Source organism: Pteronotus mesoamericanus, unplaced genomic scaffold (genome assembly GCF_021234165.1).
Source record: "Pteronotus mesoamericanus isolate MK-2021 breed Mesoamerican mustached bat unplaced genomic scaffold, CSHL_Meso_final contig_32, whole genome shotgun sequence".
Classification (NCBI taxonomy): Eukaryota; Metazoa; Chordata; class Mammalia; order Chiroptera; family Mormoopidae; genus Pteronotus; species Pteronotus mesoamericanus.
Window position 1 is genome coordinate 10,404,944 of NW_026555134.1, and position 24,438 is coordinate 10,429,381.

At 33.3% G+C, this 24,438-nt stretch overlaps 1 protein-coding gene across 3 annotated transcripts in view; it reads left to right on the plus strand.

The window, feature by feature from the left end:
• GLRB (glycine receptor beta) overlaps positions 1 to 24,438 on the plus strand; it is a 50,639-nt gene that overhangs the window by 20,463 nt on the left and 5,738 nt on the right. For 2 of the 3 annotated variants that reach the window (XM_054575949.1, XM_054575950.1), the window contains exons 4-9: positions 275 to 342; positions 15,091 to 15,320; positions 15,432 to 15,514; positions 17,043 to 17,183; positions 20,790 to 20,942; positions 22,852 to 23,144. In XM_054575949.1, coding sequence (XP_054431924.1) covers positions 275 to 342; positions 15,091 to 15,320; positions 15,432 to 15,514; positions 17,043 to 17,183; positions 20,790 to 20,942; positions 22,852 to 23,144 — 968 coding nt within the window. Of the gene's footprint in view, positions 1 to 274; positions 343 to 9,296; positions 9,384 to 15,090; positions 15,321 to 15,431; positions 15,515 to 17,042; positions 17,184 to 20,789; positions 20,943 to 22,851; positions 23,145 to 24,438 lie in introns of those variants that run through there. The other variant, XM_054575951.1, reaches the window with a different exon arrangement.

The following is a 24,438-nucleotide window of genomic DNA, read 5'->3' on the forward strand; positions in this document are numbered from 1 at the left end:
TTCTCAGTCTTTACAATGTAACAGAAATATATTTCTGAAAAAAATCACATTATAAAATACAACTTAACTCATTTTTTTATTTGTGTTACAATCCCTATTAAAAAAATAAGTTAACAGTAATTGTGAACATGGTATATGAGATCTTTGATTTGTAATTTTACATCCATGAGGATTGGGGAAAAAAGATAAAAATCAAATGCATAAACTATGAAATATGAAGATTCTGACCAAGCTTTATACAGCCACTAAATATATCCTTAATTTTTATTCACAGGTATTCCTGTTGATGTAGTAGTCAACATTTTCATCAACAGCTTCGGATCCATTCAAGAGACAACAATGGTAATAGTGCAATTAATTTAATATTTTTAATTAGCAAAATTTAAACTAGAGCATAGTGAAAGGAATATTACAGGTGAAAAATATTGAGTAACTCTTAAGGAAAAAAATGCAGGCTCTCTCCTGGTATAAAATAATCCAGTTGCAAGCTTTTGTGAAGTTAGTGATTCCAGTGCCTATGTAATGCTGTAATTCAAATTTAGCCTTAATACCACTTTAAAACTTACAGACTTGAAAACTCACCAAACTCACTCTGAACAATTAGTTGGATTTCACCTGGAAAAGGGATTTATGCAGCTAATACTCTGGGGCAACATATTTTCCCCAATATGCTTAGATGTGTCAGCATTCAAAAACATTTGAGTGTTAACAGTTTTTTTTCTTCCAGTTTCCTGAGGAGTATCTTTGTTTTCTCTGTTGGACTAATTTTGTGATGTGTGGAACAGAGAACTATAGAAAACAAAATTGATTTTCATAAAATATGGCCATGGAGCTCCCTGAAAATATTATGTAATGGGGGAAAGATCAAAGAAAGGCAAAGGAAGAATGGGAAGGAGGGACCGTCAAGATCCTGTCCTGAAGGAACAGAAAAGGAAGGTTTCCGGAGGTAGCTGCTAGCCGTGATGAATCACACTTTAGGGACAGAGATTGCTGTACGGTATGATTAGACTTTCTGAGTGATATATGATGTAATTACCCCCCAGCTTCTCAAAAGACATCCAAGAAAGTCTACTTGTTTTTTGATGTTTTAGAATATGGATTTGTGCTCATTTTTGAAAAACCACATGTTGAAATGATATTTCAGGTGGGAGAAAGAAGGCTCAGGGTTTTTTGGGTTTTGTTTCTTTTTTTGAGATACTTAGTCTTTCAAGTAATATAAGGTGTGGTTTGAAAGCCTAATGATAATGGGCCAAGTACAGTACAGTTATTCAGGGAATATCTCAGGCCAGAGAAAGAATGATTCAAACTATTCCTTTATTCCTGGTAGGAGCTTCGTGTGTTTCAAAAGGAATTGTATATTGCATTTAAATTAGAATGTCTATTTTTATCTCTGATTGTGATGAGGATGTCATTTTTTTAAATAGAAGCATGTATTTAGCTCCTGAATAATTGACTTTCTTAGACAATGTGTAAATATTTTTAGAGAATTATTTAAAAGATTTTACAATCAAGTCCAAAATTCACTTTCAGGGACTTTTTAGTTCACCTAAATGACAAAGACATCCAGTACAGATCAGTAGAAGTCAGCTCTGAAATATAATATATTTTACCAAATATCACTCAGAAGGCAAGTATAGCACTCATTAATTGAACATATGACTAGTCTACCAAAGCACTTCTCTTTGCGAGAGTAAGAGAGGTGATTTTGTCAAGGTGGAGCTTTAAAGGGAGCCATGTGGTCCATGCACATTTCCCTGTACCCTGTCTTACCTTTCATGGCAGCGCCACACTCAGCCTAAACACCATGTCACGGCCTGCAGGAAATGCCCTCAACTCTCTTTTGCATTTGAGAACAACTAATGCAAGGACATTTTTCTCATTTGCATAAAGGCTACATGTGTCATGGATTAGAATGTATCATGAATGTATCTGTTATTTAATAAATATTGAATTGCTTTCCCAGTATGAGATACCTCAATTTCTCTAGTTCTCATCAATAGTTACTTGATTATAATAAGCTGAAAGGACCTGGGAGAAAGGGATGTTAAAAAAGGGACATTTTTTTACAGACTCAATCACTGGCTTCTCAGACTCACTTTGTGTCCTCTTTTCAATCTAGTCTTTCATTTCTATTATTTATTTGTTAATTAAATCTGATAGCTTCTTTTGTGTGTGTATTCTCTTTCTTCTCTAATGGACTATAAAACTCTTAATGTCAGGAATAATGTATTCTGTTTCTTCATTTTCCATAAGCTACAGATGACAATAGGCACTCAGTAAATAGTGAACACATACATATATAATTTCTTATACTAGCTGACATTGATTGACTAGATGGACAAATACATTCTGCTATTTGCCGAGCACAAAGCGAGTCAAAGTAGCCATAAAAAATTGGCAGAAAAATTTTAAACACTGGATCCATGTTGAACATTTGTTTGGTTAAATAACAGACAGAATAATGCTATTATTATGGTAGAGTGCGAATTTTGGACATTTTAGAGACCTTTATCCAGAGAACAAAATTATTTGTGTTTGCTGCCGCGTTCACTGCCCTCCAGTGTGTGCTGTGCAGACCCCATCTAATGGTACAGGTCAGGAGCCTCCTGCACCGTGCAGGCTTACTTTATGTAATGATTATTTTTTGCTTTTAGCAGTTTTATTTCTCATATGCCCACAAAACAGTATATTATAGACAGGTGTCTTGAGACTGTCCTATTTTATAGATTTGCTCAATCTTTTAAAAAACAAATGGCCTGACATTTGTTATTTAATAGTTAGGAAAGGCACAAACTATTATATGTAGATGACATTAAGATGTCTTCTAAGGAGGAAAAAAACTGGATCTAAGATAAAACATCTTCATTACTTGTTACATACACTTGTCAATAGAGATGGCACAGGCGGATAACTAAAAGGGTATACATGAATGGATAAGAGTTATATTATGAGTATATTATGAGAGGATATTTTTTCCTCCCAATCACCTGGGGTAAGCTTACTTATTCCTTTACAAATTTTTTTTGAGGTATAATTGATGAATAAAAATTGTAAGATATTTAGAGTGTGTACATCTACATTGTGAAAGGATTCCTCCTCCCATCAAGCCAATGCATCTATCACCTCGTGTGTGTGTGTGTGTGTGTGTGTGTGTGTGTCTGTATAAGAGACCATTTAAGTTCTACTCCCTCAGCAAATGTCAATATACAATACAGTGTTATCAACTGCATTCACCATGTCGTACATTAGATCCTCAGATCTTATTCATTTTATAACTGTAAGTATAAAATGTAAGTGTGCATTTTATCAAGCTCTCCATGTTCCCCACATCCCTAAGTTCCTGACAACCACTTTTCCAATCTATTTCCATGAATTGGACTCCCTCTTTTTTTAAAGATTCCATATATAAGTGAAGTATTTGTCTTTGTCTGGAATTGTTACTTAGCCTAACGTCCTCCAGATTAATCCATATTGTTACAAGTGATAGAATTTCCCTCTTTCTTAAGGTCAAATAAAATTCCATTGTATATATGCACGTGTGTGTGTGTGTGTGTATGTGTGTGTATACAAATACATACACAGCACATTTTCTTGATCCATTCATCTGTTGATGGACACATAGGTTGATTCCACACTTTGGCTATTGTAGAAAATACTGCAATAAACATGGGAATACAGATTATCTATTCTAGTTAATGATTTTTCCCCTTCATATAACCAGAGGGATGCTGGGCCATATGGTACTTCTACTTATAATTCCTTGAGGAACCTATATACTGTTTTCCACAGTGGTTGTACCAGTTTACATTCCTACCAACAGTACAGAATGGTTCTCTTTTTTCTACATTCTTACCAGCATTTGCTCTATCTTGTTATTTATGTAATATCCAGAGAGCATATTTCTTAAGAACAAATAAAACAAAAAAAAAATCCTACAGAACAAGATTTTGGGAAAACAGAGAGCAATAGATTTGTCTAAATACTAGATATATGTTTGTGGAAACAATATGGTGGACAGTGTGTGAGTTGTGATAACAGACAGGCTTGTGTTAAAATCTATTGTGTACTTGATGTGTTATACCCTTAAAAGAGTGGAAAAACACAAAAATAAAGCAAAAAATACAATAGCATAGCAACTCTCAGAAATGGTGACTTTGGTTTTTAGGCACCTTCAACTTAATGTAACAGTTCACAATAAAATCTCATCCTAAAGAAAATAAACTGTTTATTAGTAGCTTCATTATACAGTTGTGGTTTTGTTTATAAAAAGTCCCCTAGAAATTTCTTCTACAAAGATCTGCTAGAATAAAGGAAGTCTTAAAATTTAGAATGTTTTAATATTGCCCAACACTTATCTCTCCAGTTCAAACCTGAGCTCAACTGGCAGTTGTTTATTCCAGAAAGCAAAATGTAGAATTCATAGCTCGAGGGTGGATGTAACATGAATAGTTCCGAGTCAGATAGCTGACAGACACAGACTGCTTCTGAAGGGAGAAAACAACCTGTTCGTTCATTGTATAAGGCTGATTATCAAACAATGAAGCAATCAAAGTTATAAGCATTGGTATGGTTGTCAGAAAGTTCTAACAATTTCTACTCAGAAAACATTCCTTGCTGATTTGCTTTTTTTATTCAAATGCTAACTATTGCTGGCTAAACTAAAAGTAATCTCAGATTTATTCACAAATCATAGTTGTGTAGTGGAGGAAAACTCAGCCCTTCTTATATTCCTTAGCTCTTTCACACCTCTGTGGTAATATGTGCCTTCAGCTTGTTTTAACAATTCATTTCAGAGCTTTGCAGTTTCTTTTTCTCATATCTATTCATTTATTTGCATTCTACTACTTTATGTTTTTGTAAAGTATCATTATTAATACTGTAAGTGGTATTTATTGACATTAATAGTGGCATCACCAAAATTGTCAACTAAATGTAATCATCTTAATTTGAAGTTGCTAGAATAGTCACTTCTAACTTTACCAATTTACACATTACTAGTTTTGACAGCTGAATTAATACCATTCAAAACAGTAAGAAGAATAGAACAAATATTCCAAAAACTTATATGGAACCAGAAAAGACCCCAAATAGCCTCATCAGCACTCGTCAGAAAGAACAAATTGGAGGTACCACACTACATGATATCAAACTATACTACAAATCCACAGTAATCAAAATAGCATGGCATTGGCATAAAAACAGGTATCTAGATCAATGGAACAGAATAGAGAGCCCAGAAATAAACCCACACTTTTATGGTCAATTAATATTCTACAAAAAAGCAAGAACATACAATGGGGTAAAGATAGTATATTCAATAAATGGCGGTGGGAAAATTGGACAGACACATGCAATAAAATGAAATTAGACCATCTCTTTAAATCATACACAAGAATAAATTAAAAATGGATTGAAGACTTAAATGTAAGTCATGAAACCATAAAAACCCTGGAATACTACATAACCAGTAAAACCTCAGACATTTCTCTTAGCAATATTTTTTCTGATATATCTCCTCAGAATAGAGAAGCAAAAGAAAAAAATAAATAAACGAGACTACATCAAACTAAAAAGCTTTTAAACCGCAAAGGAAACCAACGACAAGATGAAAAGGCAACCTACTGAATGGGAGAACATATTTGCCAATAATACATATGATAAGGGGTTAATTTACCTTATAAAGAAGTTATAAAACTCAACACCAACTGCCCCTAAACAATCCAATTAAAAATTGGTCACAGGACCTGAATAGACACTTCTCCAAAGAGGACATACAGATGGCCCATAGATATATGAAAATATGCTCAAAGTCACTAATCATCAGAGAGATGCAAGTTAAAACCACAAGGAGATATCACCTCACAACTGTCAGAATGGCTATCATTGATAAATCAACAAACAAGTGCTGGCGAGGATATGGAGAAAGGGCAACCCTTTTGCACTGCTGGTGGGAATGCAGTTTGGTGCAGCCATTTTGGAAAACAGTATAAAATTTCCTCAAAAAAATTAAAAATAGAATTGCATTATGACCTAGTGATTCCATTTCTGGAAATTTTTCTGAAGAGGCCCAAAACACTATTTTGAAAGAATATATGCATCCCTATGTTCATTGCAGCGTTATTTACAATCGCCAAGATTGGAAGCCCATGTGACCATCAGGAGATGAGTGGATAAAAAAGCTTTGATACATTTACACAATGAAAAACTATGGCCTTAAAAAAAGGAAGAAATCTTATCTTTTTATGACAACATCAATGGATCTAGAGAATATTATGCTAAGGGAAGTCAGTCAGTTAGAGATAGGCAAATACTACATAATTTCACTTCTTTGCAGAATCTAAGGGAAAGAAAAAAGGCCCAGAAACAAAACAGAAACAGACTCACAGATACATAGAATAGACTGACAACTGTCAGTGGAAATGGGGGTTGGGCGGTTGAGTGAGGAAAGTGAAACAATTAAGTTAAGAAAAACAACAAACAAAGAAGAGACAGGACAACAATGGTAACTGCAGAGGGAAAGGGTGGTGGGGAAAGGTGGAAGACGGAATCGTGGGCAATAAATGGTGGCAGAAAGATGCCTGACTTTGGGTGGTGAGCACATTGATACAGCATTCAGATGATGTGTTATAAAGTTGTACACTTGAAACCTCTATGGTTTTGTTAATCAATGCCACCCCAATAAACTCAATTAAAAAACAGTAAGCAGAACGGTTTGTTAGAGGCTAGGTGGCATCTACTCTCCAGTTAATGTTTATTATGTAGGGGTCGGCAGAAGTAACGCCTGCTTCAGTGTGGTTGGTTGGGTAATAATATGGGTGTAATAATTTATAGTTTTAATCTGAGCATTTCACCTAAAATGTCATATGGGTGTGATATGATTATGTTACAGAATTGCATGCTTATGACTTTGTAATAAAATATTTCGTAATTATAACGGGGCATTATTTGTGCCAGACCCTGTATTGGTTAATTTTTTCATTTAGTTATTATCTTTGGCTTAAATCAGTATGATTTTTCATAATTGAAAATGTGAACTACAACAGTATGGTGACTGCTGAGGAGAGGGGGTGGAAAGAGATGGAGGAGGGTCAAGGGCGGATAAATGGTGATGGACAGAGAGTTGGGGTGGTGAACACACAACACAGTGCACAATGATGTGCTATGGAATTGTGTTCATGAACCCTGTATAATTTTGTTAACCAGTGACACCCCAATATATTGAATAAAAAAGAAAATATGAACTATTGAACTCATGGAAAGAAATGGGTATTATGGTTCTTTGTAACATTCTATACACAGGCACCTTCCCTTACCAGAAATCATAAGAGCTCTTTCATGGAAATAAAAGCTTGTTTTTATAATCCATTTTCTCTCTTTGGTTTAGGCATGCTTTATAATTAAATTAAATTATTACTGCACTACAATTCATGATCCTGTCAGACTTTCTGTGCCTTTCTGCTGCATTACTTTTCTATTTGTTTTAATAACAGACTTCAGCTTTTTTTGAGCCACACAGTTTTTCCTGACAAGAAAGAATAATCATATTTGAAATCAGCTAAAAGAGCTTAATTCTAGTCCTAGGCAATTACTCATCTTTGTTGTTTTAAAAACAATTTTATTTTCTATATTTTCTTCTATATAGAAATTTAAATTTGTTTCCTTAAAACTTGTCCTAGTTTTAGTATGTTTTGTACTTTGTTGTTTTTGTTATTAACTTTTCAGCATTATCTCATTTATTATAGAAGAATATTAAAAATTCAGGAATGGGCAAAAATAGATTTATAGCTGTGAATACATGAAAGGCAGGGTTTATTCTTGTATTATTATTTATTAATTATTGTATTATTTTCCATATGAACCACTGTAAACCTACTTTTGCCCCATCCTGTACTTGTTTCATTTTTTTTCCTATTTTATATCTTTGACACACAGCCTTAAAATGGTTTTATATTTATTTTTTTCTCATATTGTTTTATCTTCAGGGTTTGTACCCTGTGGTAAGCTAAGTAATGATCCCCCAATGATGGCCATGCCCCAATTATTGGAACCTGCGATGTTATTTTACACAGTAAAAGAGGCTTTGTGTGTGTGGTATAATTAAGGATCTTAGATGGGGAGATTATCCTGGTTATCCAGATGGGCCTAGAATAATCACAAGGGCCAGGAAGGTCAACACCAGTAGTAGTAGGTGCGATGAAGATAGTATGAGGATGGATGACATGAGCTAGAGGCCACAAGTCAAGGCACGCAGGTGGCCTCGGGAAGCTGACAAAGCAAGGAAATGGACTTTCTTCTCAGGGCCTCCAGAAAGAACCAGCCCTGGGGATGCCTTGATTCCAGCCCAATGAAACTGGCTTTGATGATCTGAACTTCAGAACTATAAAATAATAATTTGTGGTGTTTTAAGACACTCAGTATTTGGTAAATTTGTTACAGCAGCAATAGGAAACTAATACCTATGCTGATGAACACTTGTTAATTTTTTTCTCCCCAATTCTGTTAGAGAATTATCAGATTATATACAATAACTCTCTCTCAAATGCTGCTGGAGACTTAGGCAATGATATATATATACTTTTTCAATATATGGAAATGCCAAAATAACAAATGGTTTTGTATTCAGTGGTTACTGAAAACTCTCACTCTTTTAAGTAAATCATAATAACAGCGATTTGAAAGAGAATCTATGTTTTTGGTATGTCTGTCTCCCTTTTTTGTAAAAGTTATTTTTTTAGTGTATCTGTCTTAAAATGAAGGATAACATATTTGTTATTTATACTTTCCTCTTTACTTTTTTCCTCCTAGCTTTATTATTTCAGAAGCATTCAAGATTAAATATCATAAGTAACGTATTATATTAGGCAGTAAGGAAGGATGAGAAATGCCCAAGTTTTATTTTCCCCTTCTAGTAATTTGTCATTGTTATCAGTTGATATAGAAAAAAATTAAATTAATGGTGTGAATAATACTAGACAAATATCCTAACCTGTCAAAATATCACAGAAGCCATTACTTTATTTCTGTGCTTACTAGAAGTATGTTGGGCACTTTTTACATAGACAAGACAGCAGACTGCTGCTCTTAGAGCGCAGCACCATTATGTTACCAAGCTGGCACTCCGTAAAAATGGAATATTGGCATAGGTCTAGAAAAATTTAAATATTCATAAGGTGTAATTAAATAATATTTAACTAAACACCTTTAAAGTGACATACTGAGAAAAACTGTTAAATATAATGTAGGAGTTTTTACTGGCATTTTTTTTATCTTGCAGCTCTTCCATGAAAATTCTAACCTTACAAACCACTCCATTTAAATTCTTTTGAAACGAGGCTTATAACAACTCTGTTGACAGAACTTTAATTATAATGCTGCCAGATGCTGTAAGAGCTGATCCTTTTTATTTCATTGAATGTTAATTTTTTTATCATGATGTAAAGAAAGCAAATAAGTTAAAGTCTGCATATGTGAGTTAGGTAAGAAATTACAAAACCACAAGAGCTATCCTAAAAACAATACAAAATACAGATAAAGTGTTCTTAATATTAAAAGTATCATTAATGAAATTTAATCAGTTTTAATGTCTTGTTGTGAAATATTTTATTGCCTTGAAGAAATAGTTTAATTTGAGTGTTAATTGGTACCGAACATTTTGGAGACCATCCATTTTTCAGATAATGACTAATAGTGTGCTATTTGGAATGAACAATGAGTAGTATTTATCACCAAGTTCTCTAAAAACAATTAAGTAATTTCCCATTGATAAAAGAAATGTCTTTCGAATGGGAATTTGTTCATTGCAAAATAAATGATAGAGCTTTAATTATTGTGATTGAGTACTTGAAAATGAAAATAGGTTTTGAAGATAATCTAATAAAGAATATTTGAAATGTCAATAACTACCAATCATTTAGAAACTCTCATAAAACATTAATCAAAGCATGCTAACTAATGAGCTTTTATCTTTTAATGAGTGTTCAACCCAAACTATTAACTTATGTTGTAAAATTTTAATACATTTTTAAAAGATGTATGAGCTTACTGCAACTTGTATTGAATCGTAATATTATATACCTATATAATTAATAGAAAAGCATCTTTGAGGCATTTTCATAATGAAATAATGAGACATAATGATCAAGACTGATACAACAAAATAAGCAATTTCCAATTTTTCAGTGATGCTCATTGAAATATAATTCTGGAGTTTCATTAAAAGATAAAATTTTTAAAAAGGATTACAGTAGAGACTCAAAACTAATTTTGTATATTGAACGTACACTAGTGTGCTGGAAGCAAAGAGGATTCAGGAGATGTTCAGAACTGTTTCAAGATTTGTGACCTAGGATGGCGGGATTACTGTTAGGACCAATTTTAACTTGTACTGCACAAGAGAGCAAACGAAGTGAATTAAACTATATGCAGGTTTTTTGAGGCAATAGCATATTTATTACTATTATCAACATATAAAACAGTAAGAACTAAATAGAGGGTATATCTTAATGAGAAGAAACACTTGTTTAGCACTTCATATGGCAGTTCATGGACTTTATATGCTATATTACTTCATTTACTCCTTATGAAATTCCTATATTGTATTATTGTCATCTCCATATTATTAGTTGGAAATTTTGTACTATATTCACTCTTTAGTCCTTGGTAATATTGCTTTGTATATGACATTCTACCAAAACTGTTTTTGGTAAAACTTTCACTGGCTTCCTCATTTGTGAAGTGTTCAGTTTGATTGTATTTGACCCTTCGTGACACTTGCTACTCTTGACCATCTCCAAGTTTTTGCCCCCTTACTTTGGCGAAATCACATTCCCAGGCCTTTCTTTTTCTTTCTTCTTCTTCTTTTTTTTTTTTAGCCTTCTAGCTTGCTCTTCGAATGTTTGCTTACCTGGGGTTATTCTGTTTTGACTCTGCACTCTAAGAATACTGGACCGACTCTTCCTTAGCCTTGATTTTTTTGATAATGTTTTCAAGGTTCATTCATGTTGTAACATGTATCAGAATTTCATTTTTTATGGTTGAATACTATTTTGTTGTATGTATTCAGCCATACTTTGGTTATTCATTTATCTGTTGATGGATACTTGGGTCATTTCAACCTTCATGAATATTGTTGCTATGAATATGAGTGTACAAGAATTTGTTGGAGTCTGCTTTCAATTCCCTTGGGTATCTATGTAGGGGCAGAATTGATGGATCATATGGTTATTTTATGTTTAACTTTTTGACTATAAAGTATTGTAAACTTTTTTAAGTTAAAAACATATAGTAGGACGTCTCATTGATTTATGTAACTCATTAATGAGGGAACCAGAAGAATATTAAAATTGATTCAATGGAGGACTCAGGAGACTTCAGTGAAAGAAAGAAGGCTGAAATTAGATTGCTATAATTGATACAGACTTATTAATGTTCTACCTGGAAATTCAGGCATAATCTTTGGAAATATCTTTATACCTGACAGAAATAATTTGCATCATTTGTTATTTATCAATCTTCTATAAATTATATAACTTTACAGTGTCTAGGTCTTAATCAAAGGAAATGACAAGTCAAAGAATGTTACATTTTCCTGGAGAACCATTCAGCCCTTAGGTGGGCTTGTTGGACAATGTAGGGCATAGGAAGGGCAAACAGTAACCTTTTGGCCTTATCTCCAATTTTTGGATAATTTTTATTAACTCTGTGTTTTCTTTCCTTTCACTTTGTTTATAGTATATTTTGCACTCACTTTTTAACAGTATATTTTATTTTTAGAGCAGTTTTAGGTTTACAACAAAACTGAGCAAAAAGTACAGAGTTCTCATATACACCCTACTCCCACAAATGCACAGTGCTCCTCCACCATCAAAATCCACACCAGGGTGGTAGATTTGTTACAATTGACAATCTCTCACCTGTTATTTCATTTTTCATCCATCCCTATTTCTGGAAATGATTTCAGGTGTATAAAAATAATAACAAAGAATATAGTGAGATATTGGGTTGGCCAAAAGTCTATATAGTTATTTTCTGTAAAATAAAAGACACATTTTTTCATTTTCACCAGTAATATTGTTGATTTGGATATTTTGAGTATGCCTGCTACCTTCCACATGGTAGAACTTTGATTGTTCTCAGTTAATGTCTTGATTTGATCTCTATTAACTTCAACTTGTTTACCCAACTGTGGAGCATCATACAGCAAGATATCTCCAGCATAAAATTTCATAAACCACTTTTGACACATTTGACCAGTCAACAGCACATTCTCCATATATTGCACAAATCTTTTTTTGCATTTCAGGTGCAATTTTACCATTCTTGAAATAATAAAGCATAATATGCTGAAAATGTCACTTATTTTCTTTCATCCTCAATATTAAAATGGCTACACAAAAATTCACCAATTTCAATTTTTTTAAATGAATGCTGATATGGCAGCTGTCACAATACAATCTAATGAAATTGTTTCAAATGAAGTTAAAAACAACTAAGCACCACTAAGGTCATCTTATGGGAAGAAAAGCAAGATGACTTTTTTGGCCAACCCAATGTATAGTACTAAATGCACAAGAGTTACACAATGATAGTCATACTAGAATCTGAGAGATAAATTAACTCATTTGGCTATAGGATTTAGCTTTCAGTTATCAAGGTGCCAGACAGAAAGAAAAACATGATGAGATACTTAAGTCTTACTTTCCAGTAAGAGGAAGCATATAGGAGAACATATAGTAAGAGGGAGCATCAGGAAAGCCTTTTCATAGCATAAACTGAGAAATAGTTGTACTTTTGTAAAGCACTTGGACCCAAAATGTCTAACAATGATATTATAGTAATACACATATAAAAAATGAAAAATTAAATAATGAATAATTTATCAGTGACAAAAATAAGGGGCCATGGCTTTAATAACAAGCTTGTACATGACACACGGGCAACCATATCTAGTTATTTTTTATACTGACCCTTGATAACAAGTTAAAGACATAGTATTTTATCATCATATTGTAAATACATATTTTAAATATCACAGTTTAAAGATGTAATCTTGATGATTTTCCTTAATAAGACACAGTACTGAGAGAAGGTGATAAAATCATTTTCAGTGTGCATAATTTTAGAATACCAATAATTTTGGCAGATCGTTACCAGAAGCTTTTTAGCAAATAATTTGAAATCGACTGCTGCTGAGTGCTCAAAGTAATGTCAAGTGGGTATCCATCATGTGTGCTAGTTAGCTAAGGTAGCATAACTGGTATCTTATTAGAAAATGATTCTTTGCAAGTGGATGTCTGTACATATTTAGGTGAAATGGATAAAAACTTTTGTCAGGAAACACTATTGTGTCTGCTGGAAGGCTTACAGTGGGAGGTAGACAGATAGGCCTTTGTCTTGGATTGAGTTAATTTCTGTAGTTGTAACAATCAAGTTCAGATATGAAGTAATCACTGAAGTCCTATCAGGAATTTTAAAATAGGTGTAGAGTTTGAAAGAAAGTTTATGTAACTGTACATCGTAGGTCTTCATTTTCTAGGGTTTCAGGCCTCTTTTATTCCCTCTTTGATTCCATGTTCATTTAATTGGGAAAATGTTAACTTTATTTTTTTCCAGTGATGCAGATATGTTCAGTGTCAGCTTATATAATCTCTAATGTATTTGACTTTGGCACTCCAAAGCCATCTGCATATGATTTTTAAGAATCAATCCATATTACGTGTTTAAGTTCTTATAAACATCAAGTTTAGAGTAGCTTTAAGAAGTAGGTAAATCAAATCTTACTTCACTGCCTGTAATTCAGTAAATGTTTATTATTGTGCTTTACCTTCTCTAATTACTATACATTGTCTGAAGATCACATGAGAGGGAGAATAAATTCCTCAAGCTTTGCTAGTCATTACTTATTGCTTATGCTTCATTTTATATTTTATACATATATTGAGTGTATGTATATATGTGATTTATCTTTTCATACATGGAAATATATTAGGTCTTATTTAATAAAAGATGAACTAGCATCTCTTCCTAATTATTTGGATTCTGAATTGAAGTTTATAATATAATTAATTTTGATTATGTCAAAAGTCTGTGGATAGACAGAATAGTATCTTATGAATTTTGAATGATTGAAAATAAGGAAGCTTAGGCCTGATACAATTTATACCCAGAACATCGTTGTGCACATTCTGAGTTCAGTATGCAGAATTAAAATCAAAAGACCTGAACTTGATACCTCAAGGCCAAGTATGACTCCATATACTAACAACCCAGTTTGTGCCAAAACCCCATTTCACTCACAGATATAAAACATATTAAGGTATTCAACATGTTCACATTTTCTTAAAATCTATGTATCTTGATATAATCCAATTTTTACAAAGATTTAAAATTAAAGCATTTGGAGATAGACAAAAAAACAAGTTTAATTAGCTATGTCTTAGTTTCAAAACATTTTTCTACTACAGTTGAATATAAAATAAAATTTTTCATGTGCTCTCATCTGTTTTGCATAATCCAAATCTCATTAGATTATCTCATATTATATGATCATTTAAATGTATATTCATGTAAATGAATAGTCAAAGGTAGTTTTTTCCTTCTCAGAAATATATTATATTTTATGTTATATAATGTACATATATTATTTTTGTAGTTTGCTGCTTAGGAAAAGACAAGTAGAAATATTTTCCCTTGGCTTCTTATCTATTTTTAGCTAAATTGTATTATGTTTTGGGGGGAAGAATAATGGTAATGTTTAGCAATTCTCATGCTTTTATGATAACACCACTTAACCAACAGGTATAATTGGCATTTATATAAAGGTCAAGCAATTACTGGTAAAGTTATATTCTGACATTTGAGCAGCAAGTGCTATGGAAATGTCTGCAGAGAGTAGTTAAATAGACACAAGGGTCTTTTTGTACTTCTGATAAAGCTCTTTATGCTTAGCGACCAAGCTGTTTTGATTCTGGTTAATGTTAGAAGAGAAAAAATATTTCTGCTGCCAACTGTCGAAGCCTTTTATATCCTGGCACTGAATACATTCTCAAAATTAGCAATAAACACACTTCTGCACACATATTTTTTTTCTAGGACTATAGAGTTAACATCTTCCTGCGACAAAAATGGAATGATCCCAGGCTGAAGCTCCCTAGTGATTTTCGGGGCTCGGATGCACTGACAGTGGATCCGACAATGTACAAGTGTCTGTGGAAACCGGATTTATTTTTTGCAAATGAAAAAAGTGCCAATTTTCATGATGTAACCCAGGAAAATATCCTCCTCTTTATTTTTCGAGATGGAGATGTCCTTGTCAGCATGAGGTACTCTTTTATCTTTAGTATTCATATGTACATTTACATTATCATTTTAAAATCAGCATATAACAAAGAAATATATTAAAAGACTTCTACAACTTCTGCTTCTACTTTCAGGTTATCTATTACTCTTTCATGCCCATTGGACTTGACCTTGTTTCCCATGGATACACAACGTTGCAAAATGCAACTTGAGAGCTGTATGTAAATGAGATCATAAATGACTATAGGAAGAAAAATGTTCAAAATGTCTAGGCGATGCCTTCTACAATGCTAATATCTTAGATAACAAATTTTGATTGCAAGTAGTCATTAAAATAATTTATTTAGGGAAATCGTAGCTAATCTTTTACTATATTAATTTGTACTATATTTGTATAAAACAAATCCTCTTGGTACTAGTTTTTTATTTCAATTAAATTGATGCAGGTGTACACTTCTGATTTCTTCCAACTGCCATCTTCATTTGAATTAGTAATGTAGGTAAGGTAAAGGAGAAAATGCTCTCCTAATAATATTCTGATGTTAAAGCCATATTTTTAGAGCAAAAAAAATTGGAAAACATTCCAAAACATTCTCTAGATCCTACCAAGCATTCATTTTCTATGGATGTATAGAAAGCTATTTTTTATAAAATTGGATTTTTTATGTTTCTATGATTATATGTCTTTATTTTAGAATATACATACTGTGTATTAATTGAAATGATTATCTCTAAACATTATTTTGCTATGATGATTACTTTTTGCAAATAAAAGTAGGAAATAAAACTCAAAAAGTTAACACTAATGTAAAGAATCTTTAACATGAATATACCATAACCCATTTCTGCAAAGAGTAAACGATAATAACCTTGTAAAATATCCTGCATGTGCTTGCTGGATGATATGTTTTAAAGCTACTTAGTGATTATTTGCTGTTTTTTTTAATTGCAAAATCAGAGTCTCAAATTTGAACAATATTCATCACTTTCTAACTATAAAATGAGATTTTGCAGATGCCAGCGTGTATATGTCCATGTTGGTGTATGTGTTGTACATATGCATGCCTGTGTATTTTTATTAAAAATTCCAACTGTATGTTTATATTCATTTCTATTACCAGAAGAACTAAAGTATTTCTTTAAAAATAAATGCACTTTAGTGTTGAACAGTAGGTTACTCTATGCTGTAAAACCCTTTTGGTCCTTGAATTGTGGCTGCATTACTTACACCCAAAATGTGTGCCTCAGTATGCTATGATGATTTCCACTTGAGGAATTGTTTTATTGCTTTTCTGTGGCAATGCAGCTCCTTTAGGGAAGTTTGTAGTTACTTTTTTAAAAAAAATGTTCTGGTGCTTATATTTCTTTACAAATCTCCAGGTAGTATATTGCGTGATTGTAAATGTAGACATTTAGGAAGCTAGTATCATTTTTCTATTACTTTTTTTAATGGTGACATTTCAGAATTCTGACATAATGTACTACTGTATATGACCCACTAGGATTTTAACTGTTTGCAATATGCTGATTATTTTAACTTGTTCTTTCTTTAAGCCAGCTATCTTTAACTTTGGTGCTGATATTTTCATTGGTGGCTATAGATTTCACTTCTTTACAGTTTAACAATACCTACATATGCCTCCCTTTTCTTATCATTTTGTTGCTTAATATTTGAAGTATTAAAATGTTAAGAAAGCATAATAATTATGTTTCAAATTAATATTTTTATGTGTTTTTGTTTATAGTTGGTTACACAACTGATGATTTACGATTTATCTGGCAGTCAGGGGATCCTGTTCAGTTAGAAAAAATCGCCTTGCCTCAATTTGATATTAAAAAGGAGGATATTGAATATGGTAACTGTACAAAATACTATAAAGGCACTGGTAAGTAATGGTCTTTAAATTAAACAAAACTAAGTCCTATTTCAAAGATTTATTTTAATATTTTGAAAGGAAAAACTGAGCTCTTAAGAAATTGATCATGCAAGTACTCGATAAAGGAATCGTAGATACATAGATTTTTAAATATGGAAGGAACCTTCTTTGATACGGACATAAAATAACTGAGGTGCAGGATGACTGAATGATTTACTGGATGTTACCAGGCAAATCAGGGTCAGCCATAGCGCTAGGCACAGCATTCCTTCTCTCTAAAGTCCTCATTTAAATTAAGCATACTGACTACTGTTCTAGGGATTTTTACAGTTCACCTAGTAATAATAATTTTTTAAAAATTCTGAAAGTCAAGAAAAATCACTTGAGATTGTTGTGTAGACACATAGAGGTCTTGTTCCGTGTTAGGCATTGTTTTAACTGTTTTACAGAAATTCTATAACTTCATCCTCACAGCAACCCTCTGAGTTCATTACTATTTCCATCTCTCTGTTTTACAAATTAAGATAGTGAAGCGGAGACACTTGCCCAAAGCCTACCCTGACCAAATGATGTCTTGGGATAGGGAGTCTGACATGGCTACACAGCCAGCGGAGTCAGTCCTACCTTACTTTGAAAATAGTTACTCACATCCAGGTCATATGCTTAACATTTCAAAATGAACAGTCTCTATATTGTTTAAAAAAAAAATTTAGTATGCCCTATTGAAGTTTTAAAATCATCTAGAGATGAAATTAAACTCATAATTTCATGTCTAATTTTAACTAATAAGCATAAAAGTATGTAGCAGCATTGAAAATTATGGGGTATTAATTTTCTCACCTTTAAGCCCTCCATTTAAAAGCTTCCATTGGGGGACTCAACAGTGAATAAAAGATCGATCTGTGCCCTTTTTTAGATTCATACTCTTATGTGGTAAAGAACTGACCAAATAAATACAGTTTATTTTAGTTCTGAAAAGGAAATGAGAAGGTGTGCTGTGGTAGAGAGTATTTGGGGGAATTAATGAAGATTTATGTTAAGTAAAGGGTTTTGTAAAATTTTTTGAGTTACAGAAAAATAGTAACAAAAAACCTTATGGCTAACCTAACAATAATTGGCACTATGTTTCAATAAACATGCTTTATTAACATTTACATGAATCATATAAATATATATAAAACATAAACTAATACTAGGATGATTTTAGAAATGTATTTAGAAAAATAGAACAGTCAAAATATATGGAATGCTTAATCAAGTAGAACAGTGAAAAAGATACAGAGAATAACATATATAAAATAATGGCCAATGTTTTCTTTAATGTGTACAAAAATATCAGAAATAATAAATTGGCTCTAACTTTATTAAAATTAGTTTTTAAATAATTATAGAAATTGAAAGGCAGAGAAATATATGGGAAAACAAGTATACAGAAATACTTAAATTGGAAGCCTGAGTGAATAATAATGAAATGAAATCCCGCAGGAAATAGAAAGTAAATTAAATTTGCCAATGAACATTTTTATCAATTAGTTCCCCACCTGCCTCTCATAAATGTAACAGTACCAAAAAAAGATCAAAAAATGTTTTTCATAAAAGTTTATGGAGCAAATCACGATAACATCCAAGCATGTATTTTACTGCCAAGTGCATCCAAATCTTGGGAAGCACCCCCGGAAGTGGCTTCATAAAGGGACATGGTGGAACCTTGCTTCAGAACACATGACTCATGTTATTTAGGCTGTTATTTAAACATGGTGGGATGGAATGCAAAAATTCATCTTAAAGTGAACAGCTCTGTAGTAAATTGTTACCATATTTATGACCACGTAGGCTGCCCCAAAGTATATAAGCACATCGTGTCATTCTCTATTTCTCACACGATTGGTAAATAGAAATTTCACTTGAGCAAGTGATGCTATTAGAAAGCCAGGTACTTCAGAACCACATGTAGAAAATACTGTGAGCTTCTTAACCACAGCATATTGAATTTATGAAAGATTATATTTTGGATATTTTGCACATGATTGTTAGTTAGAAACATATGCTCTTGTTTGTTGAGGCAGGAAGTTAGGATGAGTGGCTGGGAACAGAAAACGGAGGGAAATTTTTTATTTTGTATCTTTTTAAAAACCTGTGTACAATTTAAATGAATTGCCTATTTTTAAAGAGATTAAATTTTAAAAAGAAAAAACACTACATGTGTTGTTTTTTTCATATAATATGGAAACATTTGGCATAATTAAAATTTGCTTCAGTTCAAATCAAGTATTTATTGTTCTTACATAGCTTTAATATGTTTCTAATTTCACAGCAGGGGCAATAATATAATTCACATTGGAAAAAACAGAGTTTTAATCTAAGTTATTTGATAAGAAGATGTGATTAGCAGTCTTTATTTACATTTATTAAAATCCTAATGTATGCAAGTGCTGCTGTAGGTACTATTAATAAATAAATGTAAAGATCGTTCTAGTGTCAGAGTATACACATTCTTCCCAACCAAGGATAATAAATATTACTTTTAAAATATAAAATAGTTAAAATGTAATATTGTCCTTTCCCTAGAATTATTTTATTCATTGTTATTTATTTGTCTCAACATTTATAAGTAATAATGTACAGCTTAAGCTGAACACAATAGAAGATATTTTAACTTCTTTGTATTTGTATATAACTCTACTTATATTGAATTGGAAGTGACATTTTTATTTAAATTAGGCATTAAATATTGTATTTAAATTGCTGCATGAAAGGTTTAAAACATTTAAAAAATAAACTCAAATATCTGAATATATTCCAGCTAGGAGAATATTTGTGTCACTTATTTTCTGTCTTAACCCAGCAAAGGCTATTATGGGGCTGCTCATAAAATGTGATTAAGTTTAGGGACCAGTCGATGTCAAGGCAGCTCTAGAATTATGTTGTAGAGCAATTTCTGCATTTGTCTCGGCTAGTGAAAATGACATTTGAGGGCCTGGAGCAGAGGAAGGGAGAATTGAGAGGAACCTCAGATACTTGCACTTTGTAATAATATATCTACATAAAATGAAAACACATTTCTTATTCTTGATAATGTTTACTTCCAATACTTTCTTAATTTTAATGCTTAAATATGCATATAAGTTATTGGAAACGGCCAGCCTTTCTAGATAAGAAGTGGTATATATGGCTGAAAAATTAATATGACCATGCATAGACCAGGTTGTTTCTTTTGGATGTGTTCCGCTTTGATTTACTGCTCCCTGTATGATTCCTTTTTAGACCATTTATTTGGAGAGTAGCCGGGAGTAATGAAAATTTTAAGTCCATTGCAGATTCTCTGAACAAAGGCATAAAAGCCGAGACAGGGACACAGTGGAGCTACGTGTGGTATTTATTTCTCAATGTCATAACGAAGTTGTGAAAGGCGAGGTGAACCCGATCCCATAATGTCATCCTCTTAGATCATATCGATGTCATATATTTATAGGGGGGAAAAAAACAGCTTTTTTTGTATGTGTAGTTTATTTTGTGAAATTCCGTCAAATAGAAGTGACTTCTAGGTCCCTTATTGACTTTTGAAATTGCATGCGGGTGAGAACCTCATACTTGTCATATGTTTGTTTCGGAAAGGCTACTACACATGTGTGGAAGTCATCTTCACCCTGAGGAGGCAGGTCGGGTTCTACATGATGGGCGTCTATGCCCCGACCCTGCTGATCGTGGTTCTGTCCTGGCTTTCCTTCTGGATCAACCCGGACGCCAGTGCTGCCCGAGTGCCGCTGGGTAAGGTGCTCTGCGCTTCTCCCTGTATACGACGAACTGTATCATCAAGAATTTGGAAATAATGAGTTTGGGAATTGATGGCTACCTTTTTCTTCCTTTTATTATTGTTATTATTTTTTTTACTTCCTTCAAACTTAGTATTAAACTAGATTTTCTCATTATTTATGCCCTCTATAATTAAACTAAATTTTTTCCTTTTTGTGTCCTTAGGGTAGTTCCTGTGATATTCACAGACAACTAAAGTATAAAATTCCCAATAGTGACAAACTTCAAAACAGTAATTTTTAGAAAATCTTCCAAGTAATATTTTATACTCTCCTACTCTTATAATCAGGAATAAAATAGAGTTCTTTTAAAAAATGACTAAGCATCATTTTCCTAAACATCAGTTATTATGTGCTATATCGTCAGCAGTGGTAGGGAGCGTGAGGGCTGGGTACCCCTGCTGTCCAGTTTATTGTTTTTTATGCTCTGTGACATAGAAACACCGTGAGCCAGATTTCAAAATGGTGTTGCTATCAGGGTGAAAAGTCTGTGTTTGGGGAAATAATCAAGAGCCCTTCTCATGGGTAAAGTGAATGAACTTCAAAATAAAAACATTGTAAGAAGCTTTGATTGCTTGGAGTGTTTTTAAAATTTTTTCATTACTCTGTGTTTACATGCGCATGTTCTGAATATCACCTAGAACTTACATAGGTAAAAATGTGATACATCTGACTTTTCAGTGACTGACTGGTAGTAGCTTTTCATTTTTCTCCCCCATTAGAAAGGCCTTCTGCCAACCTCCTTCCTGACTTATTGGAAGAATTAAATACATATTTTAAAAAGGAAGCCAGGGAAGAAGCGATGAAAATGGCAACTTTGAATAGGAAAATTGGTAGTTTACATCTTATAAAACACCACAAAGACCAAATCTATATTTTAAAAACAAAAAAAGTGGGAAATTTTATTTTAAGAGTTATGTATCTGTACTGAACACAATGACAACTGATAGACTAATTCTTTGAGAGGATGAGAATTAACTATGTAGTATAATGTTCTGGGAATAAAATACCCAAAACTAGACTTAAATTTTTAGACTTGTCAAGAACATTATACATTTTCCCCAAATAGTCAATATTTTTTGCTTATTAGAAATATTTCCCTCTCATGCGGTCAACACAAGACTGGAAAAAGGATTTTTTTTTGGCACTGTGACATTCTTTTGAGTTAATAAAGCTATTGTAATAATCATAACCTGCAAGTCTTTTTCCATATGAGCAACTATAAACTTACTTTTGCTTACGCCTATATAAATTGAAACGACAGGCTCCCAATGGTACTTTGGAGCTAGCTTTTCTTCTACTGTTAATATCATATGTAGCAGAATTTTATTATTTCCTTGTAAACTGGAATCATTTGTTTTCCTTGAAATAACCAGGGATATTCTCTACTTTGTCTTTTCTATTATATTTTTTAAAATTCTGACCCTTATCAGAAAATTGCTTGATATGTTCTATTCTTGTTCCAATTTAGTTGTTCATGGGAGAAAATGCAACTCTGTAAGTGTCCAGAATAATGCTAAAAAATGAAATAAGCTCTGTGGCTTCCTCAGAGATACTATAGAATAGTTTTAGATAGCTTTAATATTTAAACCATCTCCAAAACGTGTTTTTTTACCTGTTTAAATTTCTCTTTCTTTATTTAAAATGCTGAGAACTTAGAAATATCCCCAGCAACATTTCATAATGCTTCCATAAAAAGTATGTGTGTGTTATTTCTTCTATGCTTTGTGCTCTAAAGGGACCTGATGAATCGTTCATGGGTCTTTGGAGGTCACTGGAGAGGGATTTAGTCAAAGAGTAATGATTGCAGGACATTTTTCCACAGGGCTAATTAGCAACTTTAATTCTCACTGCTGTTTCTGTAGGTATCTTTTCAGTACTCAGCTTGGCCTCTGAGTGCACAACCCTTGCTGCCGAGCTGCCCAAGGTGTCCTACGTGAAGGCTCTTGATGTATGGCTCATTGCTTGCCTGCTCTTTGGGTTTGCTTCCCTTGTGGAGTATGCAGTTGTCCAGGTGATGCTAAATAACCCAAAGCGAGTTGAAGCAGAAAAAGCCAGAATTGCTAAAGCTGAGCAAGCAGATGGAAAAGGTGGAAATGTGGCTAAAAAGAATACTGTGAATGGCACAGGGACTCCGGTTCACATTAGCACTTTGCAGGTAAGAAAGAAATTCTCCTCTGAAATGATTTTCCCTGGCACGGCTCTCTATTTTGTCAGCAGAGACATACTGTTCTGTGGGTATAAAGGTTTGGTAGAAATTGGTATTCACTCATTTTTCTCTCATAGATGAAAAAGAAAAAATAAGTACACATACTTTTTGGAAAACGAATAGAAAACAGATCACATACTAATCAAGAGAAAAAACATCAACACATCAGATTTCTGGAGGACTTTCCACTGAGTTTAATGATACCCCTTCTGCTTTGACGGTCACCATCCAGTGTGGAGATCCTGCCAGAGCTGCAGACCTCCCTACTGTTTCTCTTTTGAGAAGCCTTAGTGAGAAGCTGGGGGACTCTTGGGGAAGCACTGCCCTTCTACCAGCGGTGAAGGCTTAGCGGGATTAAATCCCCTGCATGTTCCCCATTAGGTTAGCGAGTTTCACATAGAATGTGACAGGCAGGTTACGTACCCCCTGGATGCCTGGCCCATAATGAAACTATGCCCATAGTTTGGGATCTATTCCACCAAGCATTGAGTCCCTGAAGAATTGAACACGTTTAACCCCTTCATGTTGTCTTGTGCTTGATCATAGGCCCAACAACAGTGGGCGATCTTTATAAATTCAGGTATTGATAAATATTGGAGCAACAGGTTGCTGTGCAGATTGGGGATAGCTGTCCACTCTCCCCAAAGTGCCTCTGATTGATGTCCTCTGGTTGGGAAGACTAATAAATCAGGCAGTGATTTCCACTGAGCAGAGCATGGCAAATTTCCCCAGAGACTAATAGGTCCATAGCATCCTACAGCCTGGAAAAGTCTTCCTTGTTCTGCCTATGTCCTGGCCCCATACTACCCTATTAGTTCATTGACCACTCCTCTTACTTAATTGGACAGGTTTGCAGCATATGTATCTGTAGGTACAAAAGCATGAACAGTTCCTATGTGGTGCTTGTAGTTTTTTGTTTGTTTGTTTTTGTTTGTTAAGTCAGTAAACTCACATTCTGAGCCTACAGCCAAGACTTCTGCAGATTCTTAGTTGTAACCTTGCAGGAGAGTTCTTTAAACTTTACATCTCTTTAATACCCTACTCCACTTTATGAAGAATAAGTATAAAATTTTCATTGATGCAGAATTGCTGTGGCCTTATAGACCTCTTGTATTTGACACACTGACCCCCTCCATTTACATCCCACAGTCTTTTAAACACTGCCTCATGTTTCCAACCAACTAATCCTCCCTCCCTCCAACTTGGACACTTGGAAAGAGATCTGGAGACCAAAAGTAACAAT